Source organism: Gambusia affinis, linkage group LG03 (genome assembly GCF_019740435.1).
Source record: "Gambusia affinis linkage group LG03, SWU_Gaff_1.0, whole genome shotgun sequence".
Lineage (NCBI taxonomy): Eukaryota > Metazoa > Chordata > Actinopteri > Cyprinodontiformes > Poeciliidae > Gambusia > Gambusia affinis.
In genome coordinates this window covers 15,749,048-15,767,721 of record NC_057870.1, presented here as the reverse complement: position 1 = coordinate 15,767,721, position 18,674 = coordinate 15,749,048, and the positions used below count along the sequence as shown (strand labels likewise).

General features: G+C 39.8%; 3 protein-coding genes across 6 annotated transcripts in view; 2 read left to right on the top strand and 1 right to left on the bottom strand.

Moving 5' to 3' along the window:
* The first annotated feature begins 548 nt into the window (after positions 1-548).
* LOC122828850 (acyl-CoA dehydrogenase family member 11-like) lies at positions 549-7,744 on the top strand. The gene is made up of 15 exons (XM_044112814.1): positions 549-648; positions 1,748-2,050; positions 2,124-2,359; positions 2,446-2,545; positions 2,897-3,014; positions 3,321-3,463; positions 3,541-3,693; positions 4,388-4,482; positions 4,557-4,656; positions 5,805-5,945; positions 6,022-6,114; positions 6,187-6,294; positions 6,375-6,546; positions 6,975-7,041; positions 7,149-7,744. The coding sequence occupies exons 2-15, from the start codon at positions 1,766-1,768 to the stop codon at positions 7,261-7,263; spliced, it is 1,926 nt and encodes a 641-aa protein (XP_043968749.1). The 5' UTR covers positions 549-648; positions 1,748-1,765; the 3' UTR covers positions 7,264-7,744.
* An 889-nt stretch (positions 7,745-8,633) lies between these two features.
* Positions 8,634-17,987, top strand: slc8b1 (solute carrier family 8 member B1). The gene is made up of 15 exons (XM_044112808.1): positions 8,634-9,035; positions 10,205-10,357; positions 10,830-10,882; positions 11,178-11,235; positions 12,027-12,132; positions 12,227-12,394; positions 13,984-14,097; positions 14,176-14,253; positions 14,336-14,466; positions 14,556-14,697; positions 14,800-14,921; positions 16,080-16,233; positions 16,322-16,402; positions 17,230-17,294; positions 17,369-17,987. The coding sequence occupies exons 1-15, from the start codon at positions 8,886-8,888 to the stop codon at positions 17,555-17,557; spliced, it is 1,764 nt and encodes a 587-aa protein (XP_043968743.1). The 5' UTR covers positions 8,634-8,885; the 3' UTR covers positions 17,558-17,987.
* The window catches only part of tpcn1 (two pore segment channel 1), a 14,481-nt gene continuing 13,739 nt past the window's right edge, over positions 17,933-18,674 (bottom strand). For all 4 annotated transcript variants that reach the window (XM_044112805.1, XM_044112806.1, XM_044112807.1 and 1 more), the window contains one exon: positions 17,933-18,506. In XM_044112805.1, the coding sequence (XP_043968740.1) occupies positions 18,363-18,506 (144 nt within the window). In that variant the 3' untranslated portion in view covers positions 17,933-18,362. The remainder of the gene's footprint in view (positions 18,507-18,674) is intronic.

Genomic DNA, 18,674 nt, shown 5'->3' with positions numbered 1-18,674 from the left:
GTATTTACTGTAATCAATGACATTGAGACTCCCAGTGAGTTAGTGAGATTTATTCAACTGCCTGCAAAGGAAGAGCATCGCCACACAGCACACATGATATTATGGCGAGAGACTTTGAGATTACCCTCAGAGTGCAGCACATTTATACAAGCAAGGCGATTTACCTTCAAGGACATTCTCCCAACCTTAAAAACTATGTATATGGTTCTCTCAGCTGTCTTGCAAGAAGACAGGAGAGTTGTGTTTGTTATACGGTCATAACAAACACACTTTATGCAATGTAATGAAGTTCAGTAAAATTTCTTTCACTGGCCTTAGAGGTTTATTAAAAAAACACAATGAAATGGAGATCCTTATAATAGGATCACTATTGGCTTTTCGTTCTATCAAAACAATATTTTTAAGGTACGAAGCCAAAAGAAGTCCTGTTTCCAAAGTCCATGTAGGTGCCACGGAAAAAATTACATGTAGCAAATGGTTAGAAAGAAGCATAAAATAATGTATTTCAGCCTAATTCAAACAGTCAATGTTTTAATGTGACAAAATACGTCCAAGCAGTACGAGCACTTGCAACGTATGTCGATCCCATTCGACTTTTATTTTGAAGGCGAGATATTTTGCTTCTTGCTGCTGCTCGGCTAACGCCAGGTAAGGAGATCTGCACATCGTTTACATCTGAAAACCTTTTAAATCTGATGTGAATAAGTTTCAGCATTCAAGTGGGGTAACAATGCCACACTGCTAGGAGTGATAGCATTTATCAGTAGTATCATCTGCGTCGTTAAAACGAGTCTGTTAACTCAGTGGTTGCTTCCTGTTGACAAACTGTAAAACCAAAAATCAGCTAGAGACTAACAGGTCTGAGTGAAATTAAACGTCATGTTGTTGATGAAATTTGACATAGCAGCAAGTTAATACAAATGTTGCAGCGAGATCTGTATAAACAGGACAACGGAATCAAATGACCTTTGACCCACTTCTGGGACAGACTCGCGGTCCTTTTCACCTAATGTATTTTATTTTATTACACGGCATCCCAATTAAAGCCTTATCAGTGTTTATCAGCTAAATAGTAAAGACAATTTATACTCTTTCTTTTCTTGTTAATCTTATAAATAACTTTTTTTTTCTAAAATAGACAGCAAACATTTAAAGTAGATTTTATTAAAAAAAACATGGTTAAAAAACAAACAAAAAAGCAGTTATATTATTTTTACATATACTTTTTTCAGAAGAATCTTATGTGCTTTCCAGACCATCTGTCATGATTTATTAATATCAGTCCACCACCATGTCTTTCAGTTCCCAAATCAGACATCCTCCTTTCCACGACTAAAAATAATGTTATAAAATTATAAGAAATGTCTACAAACCCAGTTTCAATGTAAGGACTTGAAACCACCTGGAGAATCCAGAGATGGTTAACCGTTGTCTATTAACACCATTAAGCTGTTTTAAAGTAATGTTCCTCTGATAAACACTTGAAATGAATTTGCATATGTCTGCATTTAATATCTCTGTCATCATTACACAGTTTTGGAAAAGGACCTAGCCTTTACCTTTATCTGCGATTAATACAACTACACACAGGAAGAATCCATGACTATTATTGTTAGGATGATAAGGGGATTAAACAGCTACAGTATCTTCATAGCTAACTGTTAGAGACTATGCTACTGCAATTAAAGATTCATTTGTTTGCAGTTTTGTTGCAGAAGCAATTTGCCAGTCCTCTTGTTTCTGTTAGCAAGTAGATCCAAAAGCCATGGCAGCGTCTTCAGCCGCCCTGAGCAGAGGGCTAGCCGGCAGCAGGTTGTGGTGTGGCGTCACTCGACCTCTGGTCCACATCAGATCAGCCAGTTCAGCGGAGCCCGGAGCAAGAAAATCTGATGAAGAACATCTGTGGGAGGCAGCATCGGATGCAGCAGGTTACCTGCCGTTCAGCAGAGCCAGGGTCGGATTGTTCTTTCAGGAACAGCCAGTCCTGAAGAACCCGTTTCTGGAGGATGCCTTGCTTAGAGGATACCTGAAGAGACACCTGCCTCGGGAGGTATTCTGAGAAAATGTCACCCAGTGCAATGGGAAACTGGGTCCACAATTTTGAGGTGATTCTGTGTGTTTAGTCTTGTTCTCAGGCTATTTTGTCTGACTTGAATACCTTTGGAGAGCGTGTGGCGAAAGACATCGACACGTGGGGTAGAGAGTGTGAGCTCAACCCTCCTCGCCTGGTGCATTTTGATCCCTGGGGTCGGAGAGTGGACCACATTGTGACCTCTGCGGCCTGGAAACGCCTTAAAGATCTCTCAGCTCAGGAAGGACTGGTTGCCATCGGCTACGACAAGACATTTGGGGAGTGGAGGTAAGCCTATGCCTCTGACTTTTTCTTCCTACTTCAACTTAAGAACCAGATTTTATCCGTTTCTGTTGGATCTGTGTGCATTCCAGGCGCGTTTACCAGATGAGCAAGTTGTACATATTCTCCCCGTCGTCTGGCCTCTACACCTGTCCTCTCGCCATGACAGATGGAGCCGCAAAGGTCATTCAGGTAAGTTTAAAATCCACAGACTATGAAGATTTATGTTCCATCCCATCAGTTGGTGATTGTAATGTGACAAAATGTGGAAAAGTTCTACGGGTGTGAGTATGAACATTTTTCCACAGCAATTTGTCTTTATAAGATTTTCAGCAAGGCTACATAATGTTAAAAACAATTAATCTTTCCCCTTTTTATTTGCACTTAAACTAAACCTACAACAATAACTCCAACATGTTTCTGCAGCTTTTAGAGTTTGAAGAAAATGTCTTGCATCAAAGCAAAACTCATTTAAGTATATTTAAAATATACAAAGTTTTGCAAATCAGTTCAGTCAGGGATTGTGTGTCTGTGTATGTAAAGTCTGTAGGGGTTTCGCCGACAGTGGAAGAAGCGTATCACCGCTTAACCAGCCGGCAGCCTGAGCGTTTCTGGACGTCTGGACAGTGGATGACTGAGAGACAGGGAGGATCTGATGTGGGTCAGTAGAAATGCATTGATCTGCTGTGAATCAGTGCTGCCTTCATTCTATAGTTGAACAACAGGGGGCGCTGTCTGCAACAGAGCGGTGGCATGAAATTCAAACTCAGGAGAATAACTCCTGCATATTTTTAAATCACCTAGATCCCACTGTACGTTAATAGCAGAGGAACATATTTAAATATTTACTTATCTAATAATGCCAGGACTCAGGAATCTTCTCCCACTGAGTTTGAGGACGGTTGAATTTTTCAAAATGCCGAATAAAACTCTTCTCTTATTTATCCTAGTTTCTCTTTGTCTTCAGGCGCTGGCACGGAGACGGTGGCCGTTCCCCAAGCAGACGGCTCCTATAGGCTACACGGCTACAAGTGGTTCACTTCGGCCACAGACGCAGACATGACTCTCACCTTGGCAAGAGTTCAGGACAAATCTGGATCAACATCCCCAGTACTGCAGATTCCCACCAACATCATCCTGCAGTCAGTGAATGCACCATTTCTAGCAGACCTCGTCTCTGTCCGCAGGGCAGCAGGGGCCTGTCTCTTTTTTACGCAGAGGTGAGTCGATTTGAGGACGGCCGACTGAGGGGTATCGAAGTCCAGAGACTGAAGGACAAGCTGGGGACACGACAGATGCCGACTGCTGAGCTGCTGCTGGACGGCCTGCCTGCATACAGAGTCAGTGGCGTTTGCTTGATTTTTCACTCAAGCAGCATTTTATTCATTCTTGCAAGAATGAGAACAAGAAGCAGACATGTTCAGTATCCATTCAGTTTGATCTGTGCTAACTTCCAGTAGAGTGCAAATGCAACAAGCCTCTCCTAAATGCAACAAGCCTCTCCTAAATGTAACTGTTGCTGCAATATGATATTAATATTTTTTCCCAGATTAAACAAATTATTAAAAGAAACTATTGTTTAAAATTCCACTAACATGAACTTCTTCTTTTTTTTATTCAGAAGGATTTTTGTGGTTTTTATTATTTGTTTTTAACCCAGAAACCTAGTTTTCAGAAAGAAAATTATGCTTTATTTTGAATTGTAAATGCTGTGCAGCAGTAAACTGGGATTTCTAGCGTTTGCCTTGACTTGGACTAATTTTCAAATCAATTTTAGTTTATCTCCTCAGCTTTGAGCTTTGGACTGTAAGCAGCTCCAAACACGCAGGACTTGTCTGCAGTTTGAACATCATACTTAAATATTTCATTGTGGTCAATGTGAGGAGCAGGACATCATTCCTGATCATTTGGATTTCTATGTTTTGACCGAGTGCCCTTGCTTCTGCTCTATTGTAACAATTTTTCATTCGTAATGCTGCGCCTCATGTTGTGGTGCTACTCTGTCTGATGCAGATATTGTTCCTCTTTCACCAGCTCTCAGAGGAAGGCAGAGGCGTGGCCTCCATAGCCAACATGCTGACAATAACCAGGATTCACAACAGCGTCTCTGCAGCCGCTGCAATGAGAAGGCAGGACCCCACATCATAATACTCTGTGGAGGCCTCGCCTCAGTAAGCTGATTAAATAATGTGTCTGTTCACAGAGTGCTCCAGTTGGCGCGTGACTATGCCACCCGCCGCACCGCCTTCGGAAAGCTTCTTAAAGACCACCCACTGCATATGCAGACGCTTGCAAGAATGGAGGTAAGGCAGCAGAAGTGGTATGCAATGACTTACCAAAAAAAAATTCACATGACTTGAACTTTTTCTGATTTTGTCACTTTAAAACCATAAACTTCAATGTATTTTATTGGAATTTTATGTGGCAGAGCAACACATATTGTAAACTGGAAGGACAAAGATAAATGGTTTTCAGGTTGTTTTTTTAATATAAAAATCAGAGCAGTTTGACCTGCATATATATTTAATCCTTTGGATCCAAACTTTGTCGAGATCCTTTCTGCAGCTGGTGGTGCAAGTCTGGTGAGGTATGTCTCTTAAAGCTTTGCACATCGAAAGATATGCTTTCTCCTTTTGCAAAATAGCTGAAGCTCAGTAGTACTGGATTGCATCTGTGAATTTGCAATTTTCAAGACTGGCTAAAGTTCAATCAGATTCGGCTCTGGACTTTGACTATGCAATTCTAAAATGTTTTGACCCAAACCAGTGGTCTCCAACCTACGGTTACAGAGCTTCACGTGGCTCTTATGGGCCTCCATATTGCATCTTAATAACTTTTGCCAAAATAATAACAAAGTGATGTATGTTTTTAATTGTAAAGCTAATGATAGCTTAGCTATCATTTGCTAAATGACAATGAGATGGAGTGAGATTTTTCCTGCCAATATGAAATTTTTTTTTTTAATTGTGTGCAACAACAGTTTGTCTCCAATCTGAAAATTCACTTAAAAACTACAGGAGTTTGCATTCCCCTCCTCAAATGCCATGCTGTATAAAGCTAATGATAGCTTTATAATTAAAAACAGCTATAATGACTTGTTTTAGCAGTTTTCTTTGTGTGTTCTTAGGTAATTCCTGGATAGTGTTCCAGAACATAACTAAATTAGTTGTGAAATTATTTAAATTCCCTTTGTGATTGATCAAATATTTTGGAATTTGAATGTTAATTTTAAATTTTTTGAGATGTCGAGGTTTACTGTCTTGCTTTAAAAAAAAAAAATCTTCCGAACAGCATAATGGTGCCACCATCTTTTCTCATCATAGATTATGTTGCGTTTGGGCTGCAGTTTTAGATTTTTGCCAAACAAGGTCTTCAGCATGTGGGCTAAAAAGTTTCAGTTCTACTGTTACCCAGCCAGAGGACCTTCTTCCATGTGTTTCGGTTTGAACAGGTGGAGACGCGTGCAGCTTTTCTTCTTGTGATGGATGTGTGCCGTCTATTGGGTCGAGAGGAGAGCGGCCTGGCCAGCCAGCTCGACCTGCACCTCCTTCGTCTGCTCACCCCGGTGGTCAAGCTGTACACCGGGAAGCAGGTGAGCTGCTTTTGCAAATATAAAACTAGTGTTTGATCTCAGTCTTCCGAGTATCTGACCTATGTGTTTCTCTCAGGCTGTAGCTGTTGTGTCTGAGGGCCTGGAAAGCTTTGGCGGACAGGGATACATCGAAGACACTGGGATGCCTGGAATACTCCGTGATGCTCAGGTGCCGTTGCAACCAGCCACCTTTTTCCGCCTTTTTATGATCTTTGAAACTCACATATTGTTTCTCCTGCAGGTGTTGAGTATATGGGAAGGAACAACAAATGTCTTGTCTCTGGATGTGCTGCGCTGTTTGGCCCGTAGTTCAGGAATGGTTCTGCATGCTTACTTTGCACACGTCAAGGTACGAAGTGGGAACCAGAAACTGTTGGGCAAGGTGTGTTACTGGAAGCAGGTGAAACAGCTGTGGCTGTTTTCTTGCAGTCGCTGCTTGCGGGTGCCTCGGGTGTTTCCTCACTGGACCCGGCTGTAAAGGCAGTTGGCGGTGCTCTGTCTGAACTGGAGCAGTTTGTTCAGACAGCGGCTACCAGATCACCCAGCTGCCTCGAACTGGCAGCCAGAGATCTGGCATACAGCCTGGCTCGCATTTATGCGGGTGAGTGTTTCACAAGCACTTGTGACTTCAGACATGCAACAACTTCAGTTCTGTTCAAATGTATTCACACTGCTAGAACCGTTTGCATTTTTGTAAAATCACGACGACAAATTTGAATGTATCCGATTCTGATTTTTCTCCTGAAGGCAACTGGCCGCACTGCTTGATTTTTATTTAGGATTATCAAAGTAAAGGAGGCTAAATACAAATGCACACCACACTCTTCAGATTTCTTTTAAATAGAAAAAAAACTGTAGATTTTTCCTTCTGCTTCATAATTTGCTTCAAATGTGACAAATTCTGAAAAGTTGTAAGCAGCTGTGGATGACAGAGCAATATTGTTAATTTCTACTTCTGTGTTGATCTAATAATCCTTGGTGTTACAGCAGTGCTTTAAAGTTGTCTGCCTTAACTGTGTGTGTTAACAGGTGCTCTTCTCATTGACCATGCATGCTGGAAAGATGCCTCCTCAAATGATACCTATGCAGCTCTCAGGTATGACAAACCAAAAACTGACAGATCAAAACTCATTCTTGAACTTCTCAGGAAAATAAGCAGATATTACATGTTCATTGATCGTGTTTTTTGGTTTGCTTTATTAGATGGTGCGAACAAGAGCTGTGTCTGGTGGCATCTAAACAGAAGAGAGGCTGCTATGATTCCAGCAGTGCATCCATGGATGCTGCACTGGTTTATGATAACCTTATTCAAAAGTGAACAACTTTCATATGCTGATAGATTTATGATCTGAACTGATGTAGTGAGCGTATTATTACTATTAATAAAAAGAAAATCTTGCCTTTCGCAATTGCATTAAGGATGACTTTCTGGATAATAAATCTTTCTGTTTTTAGGATACTGACCTTTTTGGATAGTATTATTAAAGTAGTCAGAATTTTCTGCTATAGTTCTACTTAATTAGCAGTTAATAAAAAAAAGCAAAACTTGGATAACATGCAATAGAAGAAGGACTGTGACTGATGAAAATCCATGAGGCATTTTTCCTAGTTCTGGTATGAAAATGTGTGCTCTTATTAATAATACATAATAAGGATAATATTGATAATTACATAATCTGATTCATATTTCTTTTATGCTTTGTCACCATTAATTATATCAAAAGATGAACACCAAGCATATTGAGAATGATGACAAAAGATGCACAATTTTGTATTTTGAATATGCGATAAAATGTCTTGAAAAATTCAACACTAAAAGTATTAATTTTTGTTTTTTATTTTTCGTTTTTTATGCATATTGAGTGAAAAATATGTAATTAAATCTTCAAATAAAGTCATTTGGAAAAATATTCACATGTTATCCCTTTACAAATACAAATCTTAATGCTTTGTTTATTGAGATTTTATGATGAACACAAACGACACAATGATTAACACAAAGTTAATCATAACTTTGTGTTATGATTAACACAAAGTTGTGTTCATCATAACTTTGTAATAGTTAATAAACAAACTTGCATAAATGGATACACAGTACTAAAAGTCTATTACAATTTTGGAAAAAATTGCACTAGTTCAGTGCAATTTTATTTCTTTATTGTCTGTTATCCCTGAATGAAATCCAGAACAAAAAGAAGTTACCATCGGCTATCACACAACGGGCAAACACCCAAATTGTGTGCAACTTCATTTTAGTAAAACATTGCAAAGGCCTCGGAAGTTTGTGATGAGCAAATAGCATTTTGAAACTGATGATAAGAAAATGACGAGCAGTAATACAGGACAGACCCGTTTGAAAAAATTGATAAAGGTAGCTTTTTTTTTTTTTTTACTGTAACAGTAACAAAAAGAAAATATTTTAACTTTTTCATTGAGTGCATTTATGTCACTTATTGTTTTTAAATTATTGTTTAAGATTTAAACAAAATTGAAAATTATAATTATAGGATTAAAAGTCATCCTCATCTAGAAAGATTATAAATCCGACTTAATACTAAATGAAAGTTAGAAAAAAAAGATGTTATTACATTTTATTGACATCTTGATGTTTTCCCCATTTCAAAGGTCGGATCTCAGTGTTTTCGACGAGACATTGAACGCATCACGGGTCTTTAGAAACAGTGGGAGGAGTTGCAGAGGTAGGTGTACTAATGTTCACCGAATCTCAGCGCTCAGTGTTCACAAACAAGCCAGTGTCAGCTCGGTGGAGGAAGGCTTCAGGAAGATCAACAACAAGAGTTGTTGGTATTTTTAGATTTTTCTTGTAGCTCTCTGGTTTAATGAAAGCAGTCGGGTCTGCAGCTAGGAGGACTCCACCAGAGTCCCATTAATCCACCAGCGGCAGTATGGACGCGGTTCCAGGATAAAAATTGGATCGTCATGTCTGTCAGTGGATTCCTGGCTCTGCTGCTGGCCTTGTTGCCCAGCGGCCAGCTGCTCGCGTCGGGCACCGGGAACTTCAGCACCCAGCCTGGTGTTGGCTTAACTGGACCGACCAGTTTAGCCGTGATGTCTGAAAGCAGCGACGAGGTGGGTGAGATTTGATCACTGGTTTTCTAAACAAACTGACAGAATAAATACCTGCAGTTTACGCTCAGCTGTCACATGATTAATATGAGGCGACAGGTATGAAGGAAGCTCTTTCTGTTTAGATATGGATTTCTGTAATTACGTGTTAGTTATGACCGATGTGCAAACGAATATTTGTTCACAGTCCTTCCTTTCTCAAGCACATTGGACGTGTCAGGTGCAGGATCCTTTTTCCAGAAAATGATCCCTCATGTACCAATATTCAGTGTGCCTCATGTCTCTAGTTATAAATAAACTGTTAAAAACAAGCTCAAGTACAATTTTACATTAAAAACAGTTTTGTATTGTACCTTAAAATTTAAACTGTTGAAATGGTTTTAATTTCACTAATTTAAAGATGTTTTTAGACATAAAAAAAAAAAAAGAATATTGTTTATGCAGTTTTTATTACAGGAAACGTGACTCACTGCCCAGGACAGCAACATATGTGGGGGCGGCACAGCCACTTATTTTTAAATGCCGGGAGGTAAACAGATTCCCCTTGAAGCACTCTAAAAATACTTTTCGTTAATGGCTCTTGACACTGAAGTTGGTATCCAATCAGCAGAGTGCAATCCTTCAAACTAAAGAATTATTTCACAATTTATTCAGGCTGTTGACTGCATTTCTTCAAAGATCTGAAATACTTAGGTAGATCAGGTCTTGTGGTCCTTGCCATAATTGATGCAGCCATGAGATCTGCTCCTTAGCAGTAAACTCTGCAGGAGAATATCCGATCATCTACTTATGACCTCTAATAACTTCAGAGCCCTTTGGTTATGCAGCAGTGATCCAAATAGTTAAAAATACAGAGATTCTGGACTGACCTTCCAGTGTTACTAAATTAAAGAATGCAGATACAAATTTGCTTCAGTGACTGAATACATTTGTACGTAAGAAACTTTAGAATATGATTGTTACAGCTAGAGTCGCTCATCACACAACATATTGTTTTTAGGCTAAAGTGCTACCATTCGCGTTATGTGCTTTGTGTTGCACTTTTTTTTATCATCGAATCAATAAATCAGTTTTGATGGTGAAACTTGCAGCGATGCGGTTGCCTACACTTTTACTTCATCCTGATGCCAGCGCTCCTATCTACATGTTAAGAAAGTTGTTTATTTGTGCAGTGTGACCGTGTGATGAACTACAGCGCTGCAGAGCGATGTGCGTTCGTGAAGAGGACGCCGGACTGCTTCGTGGAGGACGGCTTCATCAACTACCTGAGACTGGCCTTCTGCTTGCTGCCTCCCCACCTCGCTCCTCTCACCATCACCCTCTGTGTAAGACCTGCGCACGCATCCGTGTGTGTACGTGTGTGTAGTTGCACGTGAAGCAGAGTCATAAAGCTACAGGAAAATGTGCAGCTCATCAGCAAGATGATGAGGAAGTTGAATGTTGACTGTGGAAGAAGTGGGACTGGTATCCGATTTATAGCTGTGGTTTCACTGTTGGCTAAATCGTGTAATTTCACTTGGACTCCTCTGTGTCTTCACTTCCTCCAGTAAATGAAACAACGAAACTGTCTCACATGAAAAACTGAAGAAGTGATGATTGTGCTAACAGAAATAATCCTGTTGAGAAGGATGTTTTATAATAATTAATCACTGCTGTTTTTTTTTAAACAGTAAACAGTGTGTAGTTAACCAGTGATCCAGTATGAATAAGAACCAAATGCAAACTTTCCTGCTTGCATTTGAGAAAATTGAGTGTAACCAAACATTACAGCAGCTTGTCTTCACTGTGTCCCTGCAGATTGTTTGGCTGCTCGTCTTGTTTCTCATTCTTGGACTTGCTGCTTCCAAGTTGTAAGTATTTCTCAGCAGCATGCTCCTCTGGCTGTTCACAGTTTCAGATAGTGAAAGGGCTCGTGAGTTCACTTCACACACATATATGCTCTTAGCCCCGTCAGCTTTATGGTCACATGAGTCCCATGACTGTAGGGAGCTTTCACTGTTGAGATATGGGTTTAAATCTGTGAAACAGATACTTCTGCTCTTTGTTTTACCTGTTGTAGCACCGCTCTGCTGTTCAGCCAGTTGTCGAAGGTTTGAAAGAAGCATTTATAAATGCATTTTATTATGTTTTTTTTCCCCTCCCCAGTTTTTGCCCCAACCTGTCGGCCATCTCCTCCACTCTTCACTGCTCTCACAACGTGGCCGTATCCTTTCTCCACGTCTTTTGAGAGTGTGCAGAGAGTGTTCGGTTTTCTTTTCTAACTTAGTTATGTAGACAATCATGCTTTTGTTGTGTGTTTATGTGGACTTACTACACATAATCCAGTATGAAAAACCTTAAACCATAATTTTTCATATATATAAATAAAGAAATAAGGCATAGCATTCCTGGTAGTTCTAAAATAATCTGACACAACAATTTAATAATGTAATTATCTAACATGTTTTATTTATTTTAGTTTTATACATTAAAATAGAAAATCTTGTAGAATAAACATCTGCTGAACTGGTTGGTAGTTTTCAAACTAACTCTCATATTTCTCAGAATATGAAATCTTCTTGCAATTCTGCTCTTTATAGAGTTACACCGAGATCCCATTGATATCAATTAGGCCGTCTTCTCCAACAACTAGCATACAGATGTTCTCCTCTTATTGACAGCTCAGTCACCAAGACTTTGTGGTTTTTGATATTGAAAATATTTCATAACAGTAACATTTAACTTTCTTGTAAGTGTAGTTACCGTTATTTTGCCAGCTGACCTTCAGGGAACAGCAACACGTGAAAAGAGCAACATTACATTACATTAAATTACTGTGTTACTCTGGTAAATTTCCTGGGATCGCTTTAACATGACTTTAAATCATGGAAATTGTTTAGTTGAACATTTTGTTGCTCTTAAAGCGGCGCTTTTTAAAACCTTGGTAGAACTTGATACCAGTAATCAGCCTATGCTTGGCGGTGAACTGTTTCTTTGACTGCAACATGTGCTGAGGGCGTGACGTTTCTCGCTTTGGGAAATGGAGCTCCAGACATCTTCAGTGCCATGGCAGCAATCTCCCATCCACACACTGCTGGGCTGGCTGTCGGCGCCCTGTTTGGTACATGGAGGCTTGTTGCATCATGATTTCTCTGACAAACAGAAAGCTAATTTAACAAAAGTATTTAAATGAGAAAACATGTGTGTCCTTGCAGGAGCTGGTATATTTGTCACCACCGTGGTTGCAGGAAGTGTCGCACTGGTGAAGCCATTTGCCGTGGCTTCTCGTCCGTTTCTGCGTGATGTCATCTTCTACATGATTGCAGTGTTTTGGACCTTTTATATGCTCTTCAGAGGCACTACAACCATGGGAGAAACATTGGGTAAACACAAACAGTCTGAGGGGGATGTCTTGAGTGGACAGGTGTCTCTCAGGAAATTTTAAATGTTGTTTCTCAGAAGATTGGGACATTACGTAAGACCAAAATATAAAGAAAGGCTCTTAATACAGAAATGTTATGTCAACACAGTCATGAGAAGATTACTGCGTTGGCAGGAGTCCTGCAAACAGATTGACAACTTGCTAAAGAGGCTGGTTGCTGTATCCATTTATATTAATGGAAAGTTGAGTGGAAGGAAAAAATGGGACAGACATTATCGAGATGCTGATTTTGGTCTTATTATATGTTCTTATTATTTTGTTCCTGCCTGCACAACCAAAAGCATCAACACCTGATTTAATGTCCCTTATACTTGATTGGTCAGCAGGCCTGACTGCCTAACCCTTGTAATAACTGTGTGGCCTTTTATCAAACAGAAGACAAGACACCAGACCAAAAAAATGCAGATGAGCTGAAGAACACTATCAAACCCACCAGGTTTTCCATTACATCTCAGCAAAATCACAGTCGGGTCTCCTCCATGTACTGATGCAGTAATCCTGTGGTTTACGCATTATTTTAAGTAAGGTGTGCAGCAGCAAGGAGAAACCAAAAACATGTAAGAGGCTGGTCCCTGAGGACCAACGTAGGGAGCCCCCTGCAGTAATTTATTCAGTAATGTTGATATTCTAATTTTTTCATCTTGTTCATTCAATGAGTCGCTGTTTAATAAGAGAACTTCCAGCAGGTTCAAAAGCAGAGATCCTAATCTGGAGTCTCTCAACCTGCTGTCAGCACTTTACCTGATTGTCTAGTTTGTTTAGTTCTTAGAATATTCAAGGATTTGTCTAAAGTCACAACACAACGTAGGAATTTGCAGTTAATAGAGCCACTGATACGATCAACATGTTACCAGAAGAAGACCTTTTGTTGTCACTTCCAGAAACATTTAAACCCAAATGAGACTTGGTTAAAGAAAACACCTTATATATTAGTAATCCCTTTGCACTGGTGGCTTTTTTTCCAGATCCAAGGCCGAGACAGACAGATATAATCAACACCTGAGTACTCTTCAGAGTCACCCAGCCATGCTTTCAATGCCAGCCTTGTAGTTTAGTTTCTCAACACTGAAGGTGGTTTTCAAACATGCACTTCAGTGTTGAGAAACTGAAAAAATAACCTCTTAGACAAAAGCTGAGCATGTAGTTGTCAAAATTATATGTTATTTTTTAAAATGTCAATGAGACACATTTTAAAATGCTCAGACCTTAGATGAAATGATATTGTATATTTTCTAAATATTTTATACCATATTTCACACAAATGCAGTTCTGATCCCTGTTTAGTCAAGTCTAAGCAAAGCTATGTTTGACCTCTTAATGGTATTGTTTGTAGACATTTTATCTATTATATTAAAAAAAACCATTTCTGTGCAGCAATCTATGAATAAATTCTAGAAAATGACTAAATTATCTGTTTATAATATCTTTCCAAAATGATCAAAACTGCAGAAGTGCAAACTGGGCGAGGGGGAAAATGTGTTGACGTTCAGCAGGTCAGACTGACCCTGTTTTTCTCTTCTTGTTTTCCAGGATACCTTTTTCTCTATGTGGTTTATGTTCTGACCGTTCTTATCAGTTCATGCATCTATAACCGGCAAAAAAATTTAGCTACAAACGGCTTCCAACACGTTCCACATGTTCCAGGTTAGACCTTTATATTCAAATGCTCTACGTGCGTTTTCTTTCTGCTGTTGTTTTACTGGTGAGTATTTTTCCTTGAAGCGGAGCTGAACTCGTCTGACTCCTCTGATGATGACGACGTTCCCCGCACGCGAAGCGGGACGATCCAGCAGGAATACGGTAAGAACGCATGGGCACCACCCATTATTTCCTTGCATGATTCACATTATTACAAAGCCAGGTGTTTGTGCTGCTGCTGTAGAGTCCGAGTACAGGCCGCTTCTGCCCTACTCTGAGTCCACAAGTGAAATCCTGCTGAGCTCTTTGAATCCGGTGGACAACAGGAAGTGGAGAAGGAAACCGTGGACCTGGAAAGTCGTTAAAGTAGTGAAGGTCTGTACAAATCTGGCGAACAGAGCAACAGGAAGAACTCAGATTAAATCCGGTGTTGTAATGTGTCGCTCCTGTCGCCCGGCTGTAAGACTCCACTGGAGGTGCTGCTCCTGCTCTGCGTACCTGTGGTGGACCCGGATAAAGAAGACAGAAACTGGAAGAGACCGCTCAACTCCCTCCATATGATCACTGCTCCTCTGCTGTGTGTTCTCATCTTCCAGTCTGGAGCATGTAAGCACTTTTTACCATAATTAAGCGATGACATTACAAAGACGCTATTACCAGAAAGAATGATGTAGTCTAAATACTGAGGTGGTCTTCTTTGTAATCTAGATGGAGGCGTCATGATCCAGGGGGAGTTTCCTGTCTGGCTGCTGTTTCTCCTGCTGGGAATGTTTCTGGCTGCTATGGTTTTCTGCACCACCACCAATGACCATCCTCCCAAATATCACCCTGTAAGTGCTTTTGTTCATCCAAATCAGGAGTAGATACAATTTTATTTGTGTGAAACAGGAAAGAGAAAAAGAAATCGGTCGGATTAAAGTAGCTATGGCTACTTGTAAAAGTAGCCATAGTAATCTCTTTTTTGAGATTACAGCCACAACTGTGCATTCCATTCAGATATTATCTGGTAAAGTAGCTATAACTGTAAGATGTTTAAATCTTTTGACAAATCATAATTTGGAAAGTCTGGTGTGCATTTGTATTAATTTGTAGAACCAGTGTTTACTTCAGTAGCAGCTGTAAGTCTTTGGGGGGTATGCTTACTTGATTTGCCCAGTTGGAGGCTAACATGTTGGGCATTTATGTTCGCAAAACAACTCAAACGCAGTCAGACTGGACAGTGAGCTTCCATCAATAGCAATTAACGTCTCATCACATGTTTTCTACTGGTGTTGGACACATGGATATGTTTGGATCTAAACCATTTCACTGTCGCTATATGTTAAGGGTCATCCTGCTGGACTCCAACAGGTTTTTTTCAGTATAGTCATGCTTTAAATGCCAATAAGTACTTTGGGAGAACAAAATGAACATTTTCTGCAATTTAAGCCCTAGTTGGCAGTTCTTTTCTGCTGATACTTTTTCTGGCCAGGACCTTTTTTTTGTGGGATGTCTGACAAATACTTTGTAATTGGTCGGAAATGTGAAGGGGTGTGGTTACTACACTAGCAAAGTCTGCAGTAGCAGAGACCTTTTTGGACATCCTGGTAGTTTTGATCTCAGTTTGAGGGATTGCTGCAAAATTCATGACTCAATGCAATCAACTGTTTATTGCTGCTACATGTTCGCTCAGGAGGGTGTAATGTTTGCAAATCAGTGACTCGATATCACCCTCATTGGACTGATCGCTTTTTATGAGTTAAACTGCTCTTGACTGTATTGTTTAATAACTAAAATTGCATTTTAATGTATGCAATTGTCTCTGAATTTGATTGGACTGAAATTGCTACATTTATCTTGTCCCTCAATACGACATTTGTCGCTTCTAAACACAACAATGCTTTTCAATAAATACTTTATTATGCTGACCCGTTGCATGAATCAAAGTCAGGATGAATACTTTCACATGGCAGCTGCCTCGGAATCTGATGACCTTTCTGTTCCCTCAGCTTTTTGCGTTTTTGGGCTTTGTGGTGAGCGCGGTGCTGATCAGCGCCGCAGCGTCAGAGGTGGTCAGTCTTCTGCACATGCTCGGTGTGGTGTTGAGTCTCAGCAACACCGTGCTGGGCTTGACTCTCCTTGCCTGGGGCAACAGTATCGGAGGTGATTTCTGATAATCCAAGTCCGTTCACAAGAGTAAGCCTAATTCCCATTTAACCGTGTAATGTGTGATTAATATTCTCTGTTTCAGACCTTTTTTCTGACATCACCATTGCTCGGCAGGGATACCCGCGCATGGCCATAGCTGCTTGCTTTGGAGGGATCATTTTCAGTATCCTTCATTTTCATGTCCACTTGAAGACGCACACGTCTCTCTGACATGCACTGAATACAGTTTCAGAAAGAGACGAGGGACAGAATTTAAGCTTGGAACAGAAATTCAGTGTGTCACGAAAACCTTTAAGTTTGTTTATTTTCAGGGATAGAATTATGGAGTAGTCTGCTGAATTTTGAACAAAGTAACTGTTTTTAAAAATGAGCCTTTTTAAAAAAAAACCCCAAAAACATTAAAATGAAGAGGAGCTGTTTTATCCAGGGCAGCAATAAAAATTCGGAAATATGCTGGGGATTTTTTTTAACTATTAGTTTGAAAGCATTTGAAAAAAATGGGCAAAGAAGCAGTTCAAATGATTCATGTGACGTAGTAATGTTTATACTTAAGCATGTTTGAAGATATTGGATAGCTGAAAGATGAAACATTAGCATTATGCTAAGGACAAAAAAAAGTAATAGCATGAGTTCCTATACACGCTGAAAGAACAAATAAAAATGGCAAGATTTTATATTTTTTCTAAGTCAAGTTCAGCCAGCTGTTCGAGTGGATATATGTGAACTTTGATATTTTAAACTTGGATTACAAGTTTAAAATATCAAAGTTCACTCTCATGGAGTAAATAATGGTGTTCCCATGTAATGCCTTGTAATAACAGCTTAACTCGTAATAGCTCGTTTTATTGAACATCAAAAACCTGCTTTTATCTTTGTCATTTTTTTTTTTGCTCCTCAATATATTGGAAATACTTTGTTCCCCTGAACTACATTAAACATGTTTTAAATGCATATATTTACCAAAAATATGGGACCTTGACTGTTTATCAGACATGCTGTTTGGAGTAGGGTTGGGATGTCTGAAGCAGATGTATGAAACACACTCCTCTGCACAGGTAATCCTCTCCTTTGCTGTTGAGAGACACTGTTTTGAACGGTGTGAAGCTGATTCTCTCGTTTTCCTCCTCAGTTCGAGTCCGGGGGCTTGTTGACATGGATTCTTGCAGGAGCTCTGGGTTTGTCTTTGGTCCTGTCTTTTCTCATCGTTCCGCTCTCCCGGTTCCACTTGGGTCGGTCCTACGGCGCCTTCCTCCTCGTCTTCTACTGCATATTTCTTCTCATTGCACTTCTTACAGAGTTCAGGATAATCCACACTTGAGCTCATACCAGTGACGTCGTCTTCTGCTTGTGAAAATATTGCGTAAAGCAGTAATGTACTCTGTTGCATTTACTTGATCGGACTCTCCTGTGTTTAGTCTGTGAAACTAAGTAGCTAAAGACTCCTACAAGAGCTCAGGGCGGACTAAAACCAATCACACTGTGCCTTTTTTTTGTTTTTCTTTCCGTGTCTTGGAGCTGAGATATTATGATCCAGCTCATGTTGTACAAGGTCATAATTTAAAATACTGTAAATTTTCTATGAATCGACCTCTTTGTGAATTTAAACAAAACTGTTTTACTGGGTTCTCAGAAAAAAAAATGCCAGTTTGGTTTTTTTAAATTGACATCATGATGACAACACAGCAACAACGCATTCATGTGTTTCATTATTTGAATAGTTTATTAAAATCTGCTGTTACTTTCAAGTACATTACAGAATGAGAGCTTATACAAAATATTTGGAGCCTGCTGAGTCAGATAGGAGAAACTGTTTACATGGTAAGTGGTTGGATTGACCTTTAAGGAGTGTTTAGTGTTCTCTTGATCAAAGTACATAACATAAGTACTGTGTGTTAATACCGGTCAGAGAAACCGTTAAACTAAGGCATCAGATTTAATTTATAAACGATAAATACGCAAAGAAATGGTAGTAGCTTGTTTAGGGGGTTCTTCAAAGTGCATCAACACTTCAATCCAGCTCTAGGAAGAAAACAGTGTCATTTTCTCTCGCCAACTGGGGAACTGGAGGTGCTGAGCTTTCCTCTGTTGAGATGATGTGCATGTCCATCTCACTACAGTCGTTTTTAGTTAATGCCGTGATGTTCGCTCTGCGAGTTCAGCTGATGTTCTTGGAAGGGAGCTGGACTGGTGACGGGACTGTTCAGATCCAGGTTTAGGTTTTCATCTTCTTGAGGCAAACATTCCCTTGAATACTCTGCATACCACTCCTGATGAAAATAGGCAAAACCGATTACACACCAAATACAGCTCGCAAAAGTATTTACACTCCTTGAACATTTACATTTTCTCAACAATTCATCCTCGGTCTTCAAAGTGTTTTGAGATGTTATGCGACTGAACATAAACTAGTGCAGAACTCTGATGTAGAAGGAGAG

Bases quoted from the DNA above. Each gene is read 5' to 3' on its own strand.
- LOC122828850 (XM_044112814.1), top strand. From the start codon at position 1,766: ATGGCAGCGTCTTCAGCCGCCCTGAGCAGAGGGCTAGCCGGCAGCAGG. The intron at 2,546-2,896 runs GTAAGTTTAAAA...GTGTATGTAAAG, and splicing joins GAGCCGCAAAGGTCATTCAG to TCTGTAGGGGTTTCGCCGAC. The intron at 4,483-4,556 runs GCAGGACCCCAC...GTCTGTTCACAG, and splicing joins GCAGCCGCTGCAATGAGAAG to AGTGCTCCAGTTGGCGCGTG.
- slc8b1 (XM_044112808.1), top strand. From the start codon at position 8,886: ATGTCTGTCAGTGGATTCCTGGCTCTGCTGCTGGCCTTGTTGCCCAGC. The intron at 9,036-10,204 runs GTGGGTGAGATT...TTATTTGTGCAG, and splicing joins TGTCTGAAAGCAGCGACGAG to TGTGACCGTGTGATGAACTA. The intron at 14,698-14,799 runs GTAAGCACTTTT...TTTGTAATCTAG, and splicing joins CATCTTCCAGTCTGGAGCAT to ATGGAGGCGTCATGATCCAG.